Source organism: Elephas maximus, chromosome 25, assembly GCF_024166365.1.
Source record: "Elephas maximus indicus isolate mEleMax1 chromosome 25, mEleMax1 primary haplotype, whole genome shotgun sequence".
Classification (NCBI taxonomy): domain Eukaryota; kingdom Metazoa; phylum Chordata; class Mammalia; order Proboscidea; family Elephantidae; genus Elephas; species Elephas maximus.
Window position 1 is genome coordinate 52,583,775 of NC_064843.1, and position 18,940 is coordinate 52,602,714.

Consider the following 18,940-nt stretch of genomic DNA (forward strand, 5'->3'; position numbering starts at 1 on the left):
ACATCTGGGGCGCCCATGTGCGCTCGGGGGCTCGGCTGCGCCCGCCCCGCCGCCGCCCCCGCTGCCCCCTGCCCGCAGGGTGGCCCCTGGTCAGGCCCGGGCCCCGGACAGCCCCGGGTCCCAGTCCCCGCCGGGCGGCGCCGGGGTCTGCTCCACAGCCGGTTTGGACGCCCCCGGCCCCGCGGTGGCTCCGCCCCGGTGCGGCGGCGACGTCGGCGGCCCCTGCGCCTCCGGCCCCGCGCGCCCCGCCGCGCCCAGCTCCAGCCCGGCGGGCCCGGAGAGCGGGGCCCCGGTGGCGGCCGAGGCGGGAGCCGCGCTGCCCTGCTCCCGGGCTCCGACTCCTCCTCCCCCAGCGCCGCCGCCGCCTGCCGCGCCGGGTCCTAAAGCCGCGCGTCTCCGGAGGATGATGCGCCTGGCGGCCGAACTGCTGTTGCTGCTCGGGTTGCTGCTGCTCACGCTGCACATCACGGTGCTGCGCGGCTCGGGTGCCGCCGACGGGCCGGACGCGGCCGCCGGCAACATCAGCAGGGTCCAGCTGCAGGTGAGTGCGCGGCCGGAGGGGGGCGGGGACCGCTGCGGGGACGGGGGAGCGGGTGCCGATCTGGAGCCCTGCGGTTGCCAGGAGGCGGGCCCCCGCCCCACCGGAGAGCAACTGTCTTGGCAGCAGTTTTGCTCCGGCAACCCAGCACAGGCAGAGGCACAGCCGAGTCACCGGCGTGGAGGCTAGTCGCCGCTACCAGGCCGGCGGACGCATCCGTCCAGCGCTCTGTCAGGTCAGGTCCTTGCCATGGCGAGGCTCGGGATGAGCGCAGCAGTGTGGACTACCGGAGTTATCTGGGGTTCTTTAACTTTCAGAAAAGATTTCTTCCCAGCGTCTGCCCGTCCCTGTTGAAGGTTTTAGGAATCGGATTCTGTAGACACGTTTCAACTCCAAAACCGGGAAGGGGGCACGACTGGAGAGAGAGGAGTGGGCGTCGTATGCAATGGGGATTCTGGTTTCCCAGTGAAGAATTGCCCAGGTGGGGATTTCCTCGGGCCTTGTGACACTTGTCAAATTGGAGCTCGGGTAGAAGCGAGCAGGGAGGTTCCCAGGAGGAAGCGGGGATGCTCTGGCTGCTAACGCTTGCTCCTCACATCAGCCCCTCTAAAGCTCTCCTGCAGCGCGGAGATAGGCATTATTCACGCTGCCAGGAGGCTTTACAAGCCATGCTAGCGCCAATTCATTTTAAAACCTGACTGTTAGAGAAAGAGAATAATTCATTTAAACACTTCCATAGTGTTGACTACGTGCTACTGTTTTAAGTGCTTTACAGATTTTAACTCATTGAATAATCATAATCCTGTGAGATACATTGGGTCCCCGGTAGCGCAGTGGTTAAGGGTTTGACGGCTAACCAAAAGGCCCGCAGTTCCAATCCACCAGCCGCTCCTTGGAAACCTCATGGGACATTCTACTCTATTCTATAGGGTTGATATGAGTTGGAAATCCACTGAAGGCAATGGGTTTGGTTTTTGGGGTTTGGTTCGGTGGCCGAGTGGTTAAGAGCTCGGCTGCTAACCAAAAGTTCGGCAGTTTGAATCCACCAGCAGCTCCTTGAAAGCCTACGGGGCAGTCAACTCTGTGCTGTAGGGTCGGTATGAGTCAGAATCCACTTGATGGCAGCAGGTTTGGTTTTTTGATGTTAGAATCCTTGCTTTACTGATGGGAAAACTGAGGCACAGAAAGGTTAAGTAACTTACCCAAGTTCACGCATTCCAAGTTTTCTCTCTGCCAGCGTGTTACAGAATACAGAAAGGTGACCCTTGCACACAAATACAAAGCCTGAAAAAGTAGACACCCCGAAGCCACTTCTGAAAGTGTCCTAACTTTCTAGGGCTTTCTCCTTTTCTCCAGTGCGTCGACAGGTATGGTGGCAGAACGATGGAATTTCTCTGGGGAAATTGAAGACGCCTCCAACCCATAGACTATGTGATCCACCTACCAGCCTAACACTGTAGACTAATTCTTAATATCTTCAAGATTTCTGGAAGTCATCTTTCATACATGATGATTTCTTTCCTCGTGGACTCATGAATAGCTGTAAAAATGATGTTCTGTGGAAAAGTAAATTTGGCAGATTTCTTTCTGAGGTGTTTGCTATCATTAGAATAACCTGGGGTTGGCCTTTTCTACCTGAACAGTAAGGTAATGAGAGAAGCAGCTGGTGGAAGTAGCAACTGCAAAGGGGAAGTGGATTGAATTCTCTAAGGGGGCTTTGGTTGAAGAATTGCCCCCACAAGGGCAGAAGAAATGGTGGATTTAGAGAGAGTAGTCCTCCTTGGAATATCTTGGGTCCCAAGTAGCTGCTCACCCCTTTAACTTCTGCTTACCTTGTAATAGTGTGTTTGGCTATGCTGTCCAGTAAATGAACACACTATTCTAGCAGAATGATGAGTTTAACAGTTTAGCTTGTAATTTTTCTCTCCTTTGTTATTATAAAAGTTTTATGTTCTTCCTGACTGAAGTTATTTCTTTGGCCCTGTCTCTCTCCAAAGATATTAAAATTCTAACAGAGAAAATATGTTCTGCCAAGTAAGGAGGCCTGCAAAAGACATTTATTGTTCAGTCATTTGCAGGCCCCCAAAAGTGAATTCTCTAGTAGCAGGTGTATTTAAAGATAAAACTGTGGATACTGTATTCTGTTTACGGGGCATTTTTAACCCAAGCCTACTAAAATCCTTTCTAGCTGCAATAAAGTTAATTAATTCTTATACATTACATTTTTGTTATATCTGCATTGAATTAAAGTATGGGGTTGAATTTGTCAGGAAGATACAACGGTGGATCTTTTTACCCAGTGGTAGTATACTTGAGATCATTTCAAAAGACACACTCTTATTTACGATTTGGTGGTTTGGCTATATCAAGGACACCCAATAAAATAGTAGTAGTAATAACAATAATAATAGCTAAGATTTGTGAAGTCCCTTTTATGTGGGTCAGGCACTGTTTTTAGGACTTTATACAGATTAACTTTCTTAATCTTCACGAAAGTTCCATGAATTAAGCACTAATCACTAGGGGCAGATTAATCAGTAAGCAAGGTACCCACGGGCTTACAGTAATACATGGGCTTAACTGTGTTTCCTTACTAGCCTGTGGTGCACAATTTTACATGGGTGTCACCATATCTTTGATATCCTTATTGGGTAATTTGTCCCTGACTATCATTGTCCATGTTTCAGATGAGGAAACTGATGTTAGGTAAATTGCCTAAATTTGTACAGATTTGTTGTTGTTGTTAGGTACCGTTAACTTGGTTCCAAATCACAGTGACCCGAGGTACAGTAGAACAAAACACTCTCCAGTCCTGTGCCATCCTCACAACTGTTGGTATGTTTGAGCCCATTGTTGCAGCCACTGTGTCAATCCATCTCATTGAGGGTCTTTCTCTTTTTCAATGACCCTCTGCTTTACCAAGAATGCTGTCGTGTTCAAAATGCTTGAGACGAAGTCTTGTCATCCTTGCTTCTAAGGAGCATTCTGGTTGTACTTCTTGCAAGACATATTTGTTCATTCTTTTGGCAGTCCATGGTATATTCAATATTCTTCGCCAACACCATAATTCAAAGGCATCAATTCTTCTTCGGTCTTCCTTATTCATTGTCCAGCTTTCACATGTATATGAGGCTATTGAAAAGACCACGGCTTTTTTTTTTTTTTTTAAGTCAGGTGCACCTTAGTCCTCAAAGTGACACCATTACTTTTTAACACTTTAAAGAGATCTTTTGCAGCAGATTTGCCCAATGCACTGTGTCATTTGATTTCTTGACTGCTGCTTCCATGGGTGTTGATTGTGGATCCAAGTAAAATGAAATCCTTGACAACTTCAGTGTTTTCTCCATTTATCATGTTTCTTATCAGTCCAGTTGTGAGGATTTTTGTTTTCTTTGTTTTAAGGTGTAATCCATACTGAAAGCTGTAGTCTTTGACCTTCATCAGTAAATGCTTCAAGTCCTCTTCACTTTCAGCAAGCAAGGTTGTATCATCTGTATATCATAGGTTGTTAATGAGTCTTCCTCCAATCATTCTTCTTCATATAGTCCAGCTTCTTAGACTGTTTACTCAGCATATAGATTGAGTAAGTATGGTAAAAAGATACAACCCTGATACACACCTTTCCTGATTTTAAACCACACAGTAGCCCCTCGTTCTGTTTGAACAACTGCCTCTTGGCCTATGTACACATTCTGTGTGAGCACAATCAAGTGTTCTGGAGTTCCCATTCTTCTCAATGTTAACCATAATTTGTTATGATCCACACAGTCAATAAAACACAGATAAACACCTTTCTGATATTCTCTGCTTTCAGCCAAGACGCATCTGACATCAACAATGATACCCCTTGTTCCACGTCCTCTTCTGAATCAGGTTTGAATTTCTGGCAGTTCCCTGTTCATGTACTGCTGCAAACATTTTTGAATTATCATCAGCATAATTTTACTTACATGTGATATTAGTAATATTGTTCGATAATTTCCACATTCTGTTGGATCACCTTTCTTTGGAATGGGCACAAATATGGATCTCTTCCAGTCGGTTGGCCAGGTAGCTGTCTTCCACATTTCTTGACATAGACAAGTGAGCTCTTCCAGCATCGCATCCATTTTTTGAAATATTCCGTCAATTTCTGGAAGCTTTATTTATTTATTTTCTTGGCCAATGCCCTCTGTGTAGCCTGGACTTCTTCCTTCAGTACAGTGGATTCTTGGTCTTATGCTACCTCCTGAAATGATTGAATGTTGACCAGTTCTTCTTGGTCCAGTAACTCCTTCCATTTGCTTTTTGTGTGTGTGTGTATGTTTTCTTTTTTTTTTTTTTCATTTGAACTTTAGATGAAGGTTTACAGAACAAACTAGTTTCTCATCAAACAGCACACACATTGTTGCATGACACTGGTTAACAACCCCATGACATGTCAACACTCTCCCTTCTCAATCCTGGGTTCCCTATTACCAGCTTTCCTGTTCCCCCTTACTTTCTAGTCCCTGCCCCAGGGCTGCTGTGCCTCTGTAGTCTTGTTTTGTTCCATGGGCCTGTTCAATCTTTGGGTGAAGGGTGAACCTCAGGAGCGGCCTCATTACTGAGCAGAAAGGGTGTCCGGGGTCCATACTCTCAGGCTTTCTCCAGTCTCTGTCTGGTCTTTATTTTTGAGTTAGAATTTTGTTTTACATTTTTCTCCAGCTCTGTCTGGGACCTTCTATTGTGATCCCTGTACTGGACTTAGTCTGGTGGAGGCCGTGGTAGATGTGGTCCATTAGTCCTCTGGACTAATCTTTCCCCTGTGTCTTTAGTTTTCTTCATTCTTCCTTGCTCCAGAAGGGATGAGACGAGTGCAGCATCCTAGATGGCCACTCACAGGCTTTTAAGACCCCAGACGCTACTCACCAAAGTAGAATGTAGAACATTTTCTTTATAAGCTTTGTTATGCCAATTGAACTAGATGTTTCCTGAGATCATGGTCCCCACAGCCCTCAGCCCAACAATTCGATCCCTCAGGGAGTTTGGGTGTGTCTATGGAGCTGCCATGGCCCTGCCTTGTACAGGCTGTGCTGGCTTCCCCAGTATTGTGTACTGTCTTACCCGTCACCAAAGTTACCACTTACCTATTGTCTAGTAAGTGTTTTCCAATCCCCACCCCTCCCCACCCTCATAACTATCAAAGATTGTTTCTTTTTGCATGTAAACCTTTTCATGAATTTTTACAGCAGTGGTCTCATACAATATTTGTCCTTTTGTGATTGACTTATGTCACTCAGCATAATGTCCTCCAGATGCATCCATGTTATGTGATGCTTCACAGATTCATCGTTGTTTTTTAGCGTTGCATAAAACTCCATCATGTGTATGTACCACAGTTTGTTTATCTCTTCCTCTGTTGATGGGCATCTAGATTGTTTCCATCTTTTTGCTCTTGTGAACAATGCTGCAGTGAACATGAGTGTACATTATCTATTCATGTGATGACTCCTATTTCTCTAGGATATACTCCTAGGAGTGGGATTGCTGGATCATATGGTATTTCTATTTCTAGCTTTCTAAGGAAGCACCATATCATTTTCCAAAATGGTTGTATCATTTTGCTTTCCCACCAGCAGTGCATAAGAGTTCCAATCTCCCCAAAGCCTCTCCAACATTTGTTATTTCCTGTTTTATTGATTCACGCCAGTAATGCCAGGGTGGGATGGTATCTCACTGTGGTTTTGATTTGCATTTCTCTGATGGCTAGAGATCATGAGAATTTCCTCATGGCCGTTTGAATGTCTTCTTTGGTGAAGTGTCTGTTCATATCCTTTGCCCATTCTTTAATTGGATTACTTACCTTTTTGTTGTTGAGGTGTTGGATCTTCTTGTGGATTTTAGAGATTAGACCTTTGTCTGATTTGTAATAGCCAAAAATTTTTTCCCAGTCTGTAGGTTCTCTTTTTACTCTTTTGGTGAAGTCTTTTGATGAGCATAAGTGTTTAATTTTTAGAAGATCCCAGTTATCTAGTTAATCTTCTGTGGCTTATGTGTTGTTGGTTGTGATTTGTATCCTGTTAACACCTTGTATTAAGGTCTCTAGCATTGGTGCTATTTTTTCTTCTGTGAACTTCATAGTTTTTGGCTTTATATTTAGGTCTTCTATCCATTTTGAGTTAGTTTTTGTATATGGTGTGAGGTATGGGTCCTGTTTCATTTTTTTGTGGGTGGACATCCAGTTTTGCCAGCACCATTTGCTGAAAAGACTGTCTTTTCCCCTTTTGATGGACTTTGGGCCCTTGTTGAAGATCAGGTGACCATAGGTGGATGGATTTACATCTGGGTTCTCGATTCTGTCCCATTGGTCAATGTATCTGTCGCTGTACCAGTACCAAGCTGTTTTGACTACCATAGCTGTATAGTAGGTTCTGAGGTCAGGTAGTGCGAGTCCTCCTATTTTATCCTTCTTCTTCGATAGTGCTTTACTTACCCAGGGCCTCTTCCCTTTCCATATAAAGTTAATGATAAGTTTTTCCATCTCTTTAAAGAATGCATTGGTATTTGGATCGGTATTGCTTTGTATTTGTAATTGCTTTGGGTAGAATTGTCATTTTCACAATGTTGAGTCTACCTACCTATCCATGAGCATGACACGTTTTTCCATTTATGTAGATCTTTTTTGGATTCTTGCAGTACTGTTTTGTAGTTTTCTTTGATATCCCTGATTAGGTTTTTTCCTCAAGTATTTTATTTTTTTATGGGCTATTGTAAATGGTATTGTTTTCCTGATTTCCTTTTCATCATTCTCTTTATTGGTATATAGGAATCCAACTGATTTTTGTATGTTGATCTTGTATCCTGCTACTCTGCTGAATCTATTAGTTCCAGTAGTTTTCTGGTGGAGTCTTTTGGATTTTCTAAGTATAATATCATATTATCTTCAAACAGGGAGAGTTTAACTTCATTACCAATTTGGATGCCCTTTATTTGTGTTTCTTACCTTACTGCTCTAGCTAAGATTTCCAACATGATGTTAAATAGGACTGGTGATAAAGGGCATCCTTGTCTTGTTCCTGTTCTCAAGGGGAATGTTTTCAACCTCTCTCTGTTGAGAACAATGTTGGCCGTTGGTTTTGCATAAATGCCCTTTATTATGTTGAGAAATTTCTCTTCTATACGTATTTTATTGAGAGTCTTTATAGGAATGAGTGTTGGACCTTGTCAAATGCCTTTACTGTGTCAATTAAGATAATCATGTGATTCTTTTCTTTCATTTTATTTATGTGGTGGATTACGTTGATTGACTTTCTAATGTTGAACCATCCTTGCATACCTGGTACGAATCCTACTTGGTCATGGTGTATTATTTTTTTGATATGATGCTGAATTCTATTGGCTAGAATTTTGTTGAGGATTTTTGTTTCAATATTCATGAGAGATATTGGTCTGTAATTTTCTTTTTTGTGGTGTCTTTGCCTGGTTTTGGTATCAAGGTTATGCTGGCTTCATAGAATGAATTCGGAAGTATCACCTCCTTTTCTATGTTCTGAAATAGTTTGAGTAATACTACTGTAAACTCTTCTCTGAATGTTTTGTAGAATTCTCCAAGGAAGCTATCTAGGCCAGGGCTTTTTTTGGTTGGGAGTTTTTTTTATTTCCTTTTCAATCTCTTTTCTTTTATGGATCTGTTGAGATTTTCAATGTCATTTTGTGTTAGTTTGGGTAGGTAGTGTGTCTCTAGAAATTTGTCCATACCCTCTAGGTTTTCAAATTCGTTGGCGTATAGTTTTTCATAATACTGTTATGATACTTTTCATTTCAGTTGGGTCTGTTGTGATGTCCCCCATTTCATTTCTTATTTAGGTTATTTGCTTTCTCTCCTGTTTTTCTTTTGTCAGTTTGGCCAGTGTTTGATTTTGTTGATCTTTTCAAAGAACCAACTTTTGGTTATGTTGATCCCTTCTGTTGCTTTTCTATTCTCTATTTATTTCTGCTCTGATCTTTATTATTGCCTTTCTTCTGGTGCTGCGGGCTTCTTTTGCTCTTCCCTTCTATTGTTCAAGTTGTGTAACTAATGTTTTGATTTTGTCCCTTTCTTCTTTTTTGATGTGTGCATCTAGGGCTATAAATTGACCTCTAAGGACTGCCTTTGCTGTGTCCCAAACGTTTTGATATGATGTGCTTTCTTTCTCGTTTGATTCTAGGAACTTTTTGATTCCATCTTTGATTTCTTCTATTACTCAGTGGTTTTTAAGCAGGGTGTCGTTCAGTTTCCACGTAACTGATTTTCTTTCCTTACTCTTCATGTTGTTAATTTCTACTTCAATGGCATTGTGGTCAGAGAAGATACTTTGCATTATCTCAATGTTTTGGATTTTGTTGAGGGTTGTTCTGCGGCCTAATATATGGCCTATTCTGGAGAATGTTCTATGTGCATTGGAAAAGAATGTGTACTTTGCAGCTGTTGGGTGAAGTGTTCTGTATATGTCTATGAGGTCAAGTTGGCTGATTGTGCTCTTTAACTCTTCTGTATATTTGTTGAGTTTCTTTCTACATGTTCTGTCCTTTACTGAGAGTGGTGTGTTGAAGTCCTGCTATTATTATGGAACTGACAATTTCTGTTTTCAGTGCTGTTAGAGCTTTATGTATTTTGGAGCTTTGTCATTGGGTGCGTGGATGTGTGTTATGGTTAAGTCTTCATGATGGATCATCCATTTAATCATTATATAGTGCCCTTCTTTGTCTTTTGTGGTGGATTTTGTTTTAAAGCCTATCTTATCTGAGATTAGTATTGCCACTCCTGCTCTTTTTTGGTAGTTATTTGCTTGATATGTTTTTTTGCATTCATTGATTTTTAATAAATTTACATCTTTGTTTCTAAGGTGTGTCTCTTGTAGACAGCATATTGATGGATCCTGTTTTTTAATTATTATTCATTCCGTCACTCCTCATCTCCTTATGGGTGTGTTTGGGCCATTTACATTCAGTGTAATTGTTGGTAGGTGTGAGTTTATTGCTGTCATTTTGTAGTGTTTCTTTTTTGTATTGCTAATGTTTTCTTTGTTCCTCTTACTCTCCTCTGCTAAGTGCCTTTTGTTTTGTTTATGAATTTCTTTTGTTTTTGTAGATTTTGTTTTTATTGAGACTTTGTTTTCTTCTTTATTTTGATGAGTAGGTTTGTTAACTTCCTTTGTGGTTACCTTGATATTTACCCTTGTCTTCCTAGGTTTGAACTAGTCTGTTATTACTTGGTACCGCCTTGCCTTCCTCTCCATTACAAAGTTCTATACCTACAACGTTTATTCCCTCTTTTATTGTTTTGATGTTCTTGTCATTTACAGATTAACCTCTCTGGTTTCCTGTTACAATTGTTTTGGTTTTGGCTGGTCCTTGAGAGTTCATTTCCTAGGTTGGTATCTGGCTAGTACAATCTTGCATCCTATATTCAGGCTGTGTTCTGATGTTGTTTGTTCTCAGACAAGAGGACTACCTTTAATAATTCTTCTAAATTTAGTTTGGTTTTTACATATTCCATTAATTTCTGTTTATCTGGAAATGTTCTAATTTCCCCATCATATTTGAATGAAAGTTTTGCAGGATATATTATTCTTGATTGGCAATTTTTTCTTTAAAGGTTTTATATATGTCATCCCATTGCCTTCTTGCCTGCATGGTTTCTGCCAAGTAATCAGACCTTAGTCTTATTGTTTCTCCTCTATACACAACCTTTTGTTTTTCTCGAGCTGCTTTCAGGATTTTTTCTTTGTCTTTGATTTTAGCGAGTGCAATTATGATATGCCTTGCTGTTTTTCTTTTGGGGTCTATCCTATATGGGGCTCATTGAGCTTCTTGGATGGTCAGCTTTTCATCGTTAATGATATTAGGGAAGTTTTCTGTCAGCAATTCTTCAATGATCTTCTCTGTGTTTTCTGTTTTCTCTCCCTGTTCTGGATCTCTGATCAGCCACAGATTTTTACTTTTGATTGTATCCCACATAATTCTCTGGGTTTCTTCATTTTTCTTCATTCTTTTTTATGATTTTTCCTCAGAGTTGTATCTAAGTGTTTGTTTTCAATTTCACTGATTCTGTCTTCCATTATTTCAAACCTGCTCCTCAGCCCTTCTATGACACTGTCCATTGCTGAAATCTTGTTTTTCTTTTGGATTTCTAATTGTTGTTTTTGTGTGACTTGTAGTTGTGAGTTTATTTTGGCATTTTGTTCTTGTATTACTTTCCTGAATTTTTTCATTTTTTGTCTGTATTTTCCATGAATTTGTCTGCCTTTTCCATAAATTTGTCTATTTTTACCTCATTTCTGTCTGCTTTTTGCTTCAACCCTTGTATTGCTCTGAATAATAGAGATTTGAATTCCTTGTCAGGTGGTTCTAGTGCCTTTTCTTCTGCTGGAAAGTCATCTGGTGTTTTATTTTGAACGCCCACTGGAACCATCTTGTCCTGTTTTTTTATGTTTTGGTATTGTCTGCTGTCTTGGGGATATTCAGCATTTTCTTCATTTTTTGATTGTAGATTTGTTTGTTACGCCCTGCTTTTTTGTTTTATTTGGTTATGTCTGAGCAGGTGGTCTATGCATTCTTGGTTGTTTGCTCATCTGTAGTAACAATATTTTTCACCTCGTTCTCCAATGGGCTGGGCCAGTCAATCAGCTATGGTACAGCAGGGCAGGTCCAGCTGAAGGGGAGGGTCTGGGATGGGTTATTTGTGGCACGTACTAGGGCCAACAGGTCTGGCCAGGAATCAGTGCAGGGCAGGTTCCAGTAGCCATGCCTGTGCTACTCAGGGGTGTGATGTTCAGTCCATGGTCCAGGTAGGCAGGAAAGAGGGAGGAGGTTGTGATGTGTGGAGCCATTAGGAGCTTTTTTTTTTTTTTTACAGGAGCGAGAGGAGCTAGAAACAGGAACTAAGAACAAACAAGCCAAGAAAGAAAGGAGAATAAAAAAGAGTGCTAAAGGAGCTCACCATTGGATGGAGAGAAAAGAAATGGAGAAAAGCAAATAGGAAAAAAAGAAAAACAGAAAGGGAAAAGGCAAGAAAAAATAACTAGATAAAAACTTGGAAACAAAAGCCCCCAGGAGCTCTGGAGTCCCACCAGCGTGGCTGCTACAACCAGGGAAGCGGCTCCCAGGCTGCACAGTATGGACTGGCTAGAGGGGGTATAGCTGTCACACAGCACCAGGTATTCAGGAGGCAGAAAAACAAGGTAAGTGTAGAGAGAAAAGAACTGAGAAATGAGGAAAGGCAGAAAGGGAAAAGAGAGAGAGAGAGAGAGAAAAGAAATGCCCCCAGGGATCCCGCCTACATAGCTGCATAGATTGGGGAGTGGCTCCTGAGCCATTTAGTGCAGCCCAGCTCTCAAGCCGCGAAAAGATAAAGAAAACAGAACAAAGCATAACTAGGCAAAAACAACAACAAAAAAAGAGCCCCAGGGATCCTACCAGCTTGGTGTCACAGACCAAGGGCATGGTTCCCCAATTAAGCATGGCTTCACAGCCTTTCAAAAAGAAGCAAAGATGCCACATGGACCCAGGTGTTCCAGAGAAAGGAGGGGGAGGTGGTAGGAGGCACAGAAGAAACCAAAAGAGACAAAAAGAACCAACACCAGTTCAGGAGCCCGGCCAGGGTGGGCAGGGTGAATCCAAGTAGCCTGAGGCCAAAGCATTTGCCTCCCGGCCAAGAGACTGTGGCTGGCAGGAAGCAGAGGTCCAAAGAGGGGAGGCAGAAGGAGGGGGTTTAGGAAAGCATATATCCCTCGTTACTGGCTGCCCTGTCTCCTGTTGGGAACCTTGTGAAGCTGCTTCCCCATACTCCCTGTCTGCTGATCTCCAACATGGATAGGGCGAATCCAAGCAGCTCAGATGCTGCACTTCCTGGCTGGCCAAGCCACTGCAGCCAGCCAGCAAGCTTGGAGGTAGAGCAGCGGGAGAGAATAGTGGGTGGGAAAGTGTGTATCACTGGTTACTGGGGTGCTCTGTCTCCTGCTGAGTGTTCCATGAAGCTGCTTTCCTGTGCTCCCTCTCTGCCGATCCCCAGCAGGAGTTCAAGATGGTGGATCCATACTGAGTTAGGGATGGGGCCCTCCAAACATTTCTCTTTTCGCTCTCCGTCCTCTGTCAGTTTCTTGTTCTATTTGGTGCTTGGCTGAGTTCTTTATCTCCTCATTTGACACTTCAGGTTCCAGGAATGACATTTGTCTCTGTTTTACTTAGTTTTTCAGGTCTTTGCTGTAGATGGATGGCATGGTGCTTTTGTCTATGGTGCCATGTTGGCCGGAAGTCTCCATTTTCTTTTGATACTTCCTGTGTCACTCAATATTTTGCCCATAGAATCCCTCAATATTGCAACTCGAGGCTTGAATTTTTTTCTTCAGTTCTTTCAGCTTGAGAAATGCCGTGTGTGTTCTTTCCTTTTGGTTTTTTAACTCCAGGTCTTTGCACATTTCATTATAATACTTTACTTTGTCTTCTCAAGCTGCCCTTTGAAATATTCTGTTAATCTCTTTTACTTCATTGTTTCTTCCTTTTGCTTTAGCTACTCTGTATTCAAGAGCAAGTTTCAGAGTCTGTTCTGATGTCCATTTTGGTCTTTTTTGTTTGTTTTCTGTCTTTCTATGACCTTTTGCTTTCTTCATGTATATTGTCTTTGATGTCATTCCACAACTTGTCTGATCTTCTGTCATTAGTGTTCAATGCATCAAATCTATTCTCGAGTTAGTCTCTAAATCAGGTGGGATATACTCAAGGTTGCTATGAGTTGGAGTTGACTACACAACAGGTTGTAGAGCTAGAAGCTGCTTAATTTGCTTTCATTTTTTTATACTGTTAAAATCCTTGAAACATACTTGTATTCCAAGTTCTTCGTAAGGTTATAGAAGAGAGAAAGCCTTTTAACAATTTGCATTTTCTCATGCATCGTGATTGTCTTATTGTATCAAATATGGACATATATGTGTAGACACATGCGTACACAGATACATCATATATATGTGTGTATACACACAAACATATATATATATATAAATATAAACATGTTAGGACATGAATTTTTTTTGTAGTTTCAGCATATTAGGGGGTATATTTTAGACTCTGTAAATGACTGTCCCTGTAATATAAGTATGCTGTTATGAGGTGGCAGTAACATGATTTGAGCACATTACCTCTATTGATCATCTGGCTCATGAAGATAATGATAGTATTCTTCTTGCAGTTTTTATGTTTTAAAATAAGAAATTTTACAGTTGTTTACAAGAGCTGCAAAAAATGTACCGAAACATCAACTTTCTTCATTTTTTAATTAAGTCACATCTCCTCATTAAGTTTGTCTGCTACCAATCAGATACCCAGATTGGTTCTTTCATGTGTCTGTAATTAATAATAGTTCATTTATAGCTGTAGAAGCAAAAGCAACATTTCTTTGTACTTAATACACATAAGTTTCCTCACAATGACCTTTTGAGATAGATAGTACTTATGCACTTTTTCACAGATGAGGAAATTGCCCCAAGTCCCACAGCTGTACTAGGACAGAGCCAGAATGCAAACTCAGGCAGTCTTACTGTGGAATGGAAGTTCTTGTTTCCATCTATCAACAGTGATTCCTCCAGCTTTAACTCAAATCAACAGCCGTTTGTGTTTCTTATCTCATGACTTGCCTGCCCATTTTCCAGGCATGCTGTTTATTCTTATCGTTGTAACTCTTTATAAATTATTGATAATTGTCTCCATTTTCTGTTGCTGTATAACAAACCACTCTAAAACTTACTGGCTTAAAACAACAACGATTTCATTTGCTCATGAGCTTGTGCATCAGCAGCTTGCTCTGGGCTCACGTGGTGTGGTTTTTGTGCTGGTCTTGCCTGGGATCACTCATGTGGCTACAGCCATCTGATGGCTTGATGTGGGCTAGATGGTCCAAGATGACTTCACTCATGTGTCTGATGGTTGGTGCTGGCTGTCAACCAGGTCTCTGTTCTGAGCTTTTCTACATGGTGGTCTCGGAGCAGCAAGAGAGTAAACACAGAAGTCAGGAGGCCTCTTGAGGACCTCGCACAATGTCACTTCTGCTGCGTTTTTTGGCCAAATCACAAGATCGTCTTAGATCGGGGACGGGAAATAGATTCTACTTCTTGACGGGAGAACCAGCAAAGTAACATTGCAAAGGAACAATACAGGGAGGGAAGGAATTGTTTTGACCATCTTTGCAAAGTATCTACAATATTGACCTTTTCTTTCATATATATTGTAAATGTTTTAACCAATCCAAAAAGATATAGACTTATAAGATCACAATTACTAATTATATTATGCAAATCCTGCATATCCTGACTTATTTATTGTCCCTGGGTAGTGCAAGGAAACTCTGGTGGTGTAGTGGTTAAGTGGTATGGCTGCTAACCAAAGGGTCAACAGTTCAAATCTGCCAGGTGCTCCTTGGAAACTCTATGGGGCAGTTCTACTCTGTCCTATAGGGTCGCTATGAGTCGGAATCGGCTCGACGGTACTGGGTTTGGTTTTTTGGTTTGGGTAGTGCAAACAGTTAAGTGCTTGACTACTGGCTGAAGGGTTAGTGGTTTGAACCTATGCAGAGGTGCCTTGGAAAATAGGCCTGGCAATCTGCTTCTGAAAGGTTACAGCCTTGAAAATCCTATGGAGCAGTTCTGCTCTGAACACATGAGGTCACCATGGGTCAGAATCAACTTTACAGCAAACAACTCCAACCTATCCACTGATTCCTAAAAACAATTGATTGTAATCTTACACTCTTTTGCATTTGTGTGTTTCTCCTTGTGATTGCATTAATTTTTGCTTTACATGTTTAAAATACATGGTATTAGTACATAAAATGTCTTTGATAGTGGTTGTAATCGATGACAAAGGGTTCGGTTTTTTTGGTTTGGTATTTTTATCAGGTGAAGTTACTTTTCTCTTTTATTTCCTCTTGTTTTGAATGCTTCTTGTTTTTTATATTATGTTATTACATTGTACTGTAGTGTACTATACTATATTATATGTTGTTGATATTAATATTGCCTCTTCTGCTTTTTTTCTTTTTTTTTCCTTTTGGCATTTGCCTGTTTGTCTTCATCCTGCCTTTATTTTCAAGCTTTCTCTACCTTTTCTTGATTTAAACATCTGTCTTATTAATACCTATGGCTACATTTTTCCTTTACCATGCAACACATCAAAGAATTTAACCCATTCATATTTATTGTGGTTACTGATAAATTTGAATAAATTTCTTTCATTTAATTTGGTGCCTTTGATTTTTCAGTTTTTTCATTTTGTATCCTTCCCCCACCCCAACTTATTATCAATATGTCCTATTGATAAATGTGTCCATCTGTCTGAATCTCAATTTCCTCATCTGTAAAATAGATACATAATAAGTATTTCCCATTGTAGTTGCAAAGATTAAAAGAATGAATGCACGCTACTCATGCAGGCTTACTCTGGAATGAAATTCTTGTTCCAGTTCATCAACAGGACTCCTCCAGCTTTGACTCATGTCAATATCATTTGCGTTTCTTATCTCATGACTTGCCTGCCCATTTTTCAGGCATGCTGTTTGCACTTATTACTGGAACTCTTTGTAAATTATGGATAACTGCGTAGGTCAGAGCTTGGCATTTAAACATTTAGTGAGTATTTAAATATTATTTATTATGTTAATTGTTCCTCAAATTTTGAAAGTTAGCTGTTCTTGTTCTGTTGCTCCTAACATTTTAGCAGACACATTTGAACTTACATTTTCTATCAGTGATGACAATCAATCCATTTCTTTAGCCTGAAATCTGAAAACAAGATCCTAACATGCTTTTTCTCTCTCTTGACTGCTATCTCGCAAATTTTAACCGGTAGTAAACTCTCTGAGACCCTACATTTTGAAACATATTTTTTATTTAGTCCTCACACTTAAATGCTAATTTGGAAATTGTCTGTGTTCTTTTTCCCTTAGAATTTTGAAGATGCAATTCAATATTATTCTACCATCTCATGTTTCAGATGAAAACTCTGATGCCATTTCTTTGAAAGTAATTTTTTTTTCCAGCTGAAAGGTTTTCGTATTTTTCTCTTTTTTCATACTGTTAACAATTTTGTCAGATTACATTTAGATTCAGGTCTTTAGTTGCTAGTCCTTTTTAGCACTTGGACCCTATTAATCTAAAACCCCAAATATGTCTTTAGCTTAAGAAAATTTCATTGATTATTTGCAATATCTCTGTACTCTCCCTCTAGATCTCTTCTTAGAAGTTGAAACTAATATTGAGATTTTGAGGCCTATCCTCCATGTCTCTTAATCTTTCTCTAATAGTATTATCTCTTTGTGATTTTATAGCATATTTTATGAGACTGCCTTGGTCCAATCTTCCAGCTTTTGCAACCCCAGTACCCATTCTAAGAGTATCTGTGGTGAAATGAGTTTCTTTATGTGGTCTTTTGACTTGGTTCTGTGAAAAAGAGAGAAAAAGAAAAGAACTTGGGAAATTTTTTCCCCTGGCCCCTGAGGAGCTGTTACAGTTGCCCTTGTTGACGTTACCAAGGAAAGGAGCCAATCCCTGCTGGCAGAAAATGTCATTTATTATACAAATAGATGGATATACTTAAGAGGTGATTGGTCGATTTAATCCAGAGAAGGAATTGGTCATTTATTATGCAAATAGCCTGCATAAAATATGTCCAGTAGGATTGAGCCACTTGGCTATATAAGCACCCATCCCATAGAGGTTTAGGGAGACATCACTCACCAAGAACAGCCTAAAGCAGAGTGTGTCCTTTGGACCCAGAGTCCTTGTGCTGAGAACCTTCTAGACCCAAGAGACAGAGAGAGCTGTAATACTGCAGCAGCAGCAGAACCATGACACTGGAGCGAGTCAGCATGGTAGGCTTCCTGACTCATGAAGTGAAGCAACTGCTGTGGCCTTGCCAACCCGTAGAGTGAGAACTGAGCACCTTCAGGCAGGAGGCTTGCTGGTGGAGTGGGGTGCCTCCAAGGACTTGTTGGTGGAGCTAAAAAGCTGTAACACTTGCTGAACAGGGTAGAGACCAGGCCCGAGCAGAGAGTGAGACCAGGTCCAAACAGAGACTGAGGCCAGGCCTGACAGGGGGCTGAGAGGAGACCTGTCCTCAGGGGGCTGAGAGGAGCGTGTCCTTAGGGGGCCAAGAGGGACCTGCCATGAGGGGGATCAGAGGATGCCTGTATGGCCAGCCGAGAGAGAGAGAGCTGTCCTACGCTAAAGAAGGAAGGATGTGCTCTTCACTTTGGGGGAGCCTTCCAGACCTTGCCTCTGTGCTTCCTGATGTTGATCCTGTTCCTATTACTTCCTAGTTATTCCTGATCCCATGTTACTTCACTAATAAACCATATAAATGTGAGTATGCTCTGTGAGTTTTGTGTGTCCATTGCAATGAATTATCGAACCCAGCAGAGAAGTGGAGATTGCTATCAGGAGGACAACTAGTGTCAGAGTTGGTAAAAAAAAGTTGGAGAGTGGAGGTATGTCTGACCTCCACTTCATAGAATCAGCTTTGGGCTGATGCTGGTGCTGAAGTTAGACGAGGCCCAATGCTACCACTACCTGGTTGTAATTGGTGTCAGAAGTGGGATCTGTTGCAGTGGCTCCTGATTCATGGAAGTATGGGATTTTGGAAGAGAAAGAATGAAAGCTTGTGGGAGGTAAAAGTTTTGATTCTTGGGTGGTTATTTGGGTTGTTATCTTTACTGGCTAAAATGAAAATAAGAGATTTATGCTGGAGCAACAGATAGGAAAATTGAGGATAGGAAAGCTGCATCTGGAGTGGCTTGAGATGAAAGCCCAGCAGGTTAAGAAAGATGATTGACAGGGGGCCAAGGTCTTCTGGTTCCACCCAGTCATACAGGCCCAAGGCAATGTGCATATGAGTGAGAAATTGGTCAGGGGTTGAAGAAGAGAAGATGAAACAGGAATATTAAAAAAGGTTTGTGTTTATCTGAATATATTGCTTCTCTTACCTGCTTCTCTAAAACAGACCTAAAGGTGTTATAGAAATGAATTTTGAGTACTATAAAAAAAAAACAGAGTATATAACTCTGCCCAGCCAGAACTTGATTGGATATGCTAAAAGGGGAACTAAGATTTGCCCAAAAGAAACACAGTTTGCTCATTTTGATATAGTAGCCATGTACAGAGTACTGATTTGATAGGGTGATTTAAACATTGGCTATCTAAAATGGGGGGAGATAAAAGCTTGAAGTGGCTAGCTTACACACTTTCATAATTGTGCTTGCATTCAAAATAAGGGGACAAGGGAGCATCACCACTGAATAGACTCCTTTTTTCCTGATGGGTCTGGGGAAGAGAGTGTGGGGGAAGATGCTGATATGATTATATAGTTCAGTTGTGAGTGTTATTGTTAACAGGGTTAATTGTGATTGTAAAAACTGTA

The 18,940-nt window shown here is 41.3% G+C and overlaps 1 protein-coding gene across 1 annotated transcript in view; it reads left to right on the forward strand.

Annotated features, from left to right (window-relative positions):
* Nucleotides 1-291: 291 nt before the first annotated feature.
* ISM1 (isthmin 1) overlaps nt 292-18,940 on the forward strand; it is a 118,029-nt gene continuing 99,380 nt past the window's right edge. The window contains exon 1 of the mRNA XM_049868959.1: nt 292-541. Coding sequence (XP_049724916.1) covers nt 404-541 — 138 coding nt within the window. The 5' untranslated portion in view covers nt 292-403. The remainder of the gene's footprint in view (nt 542-18,940) is intronic.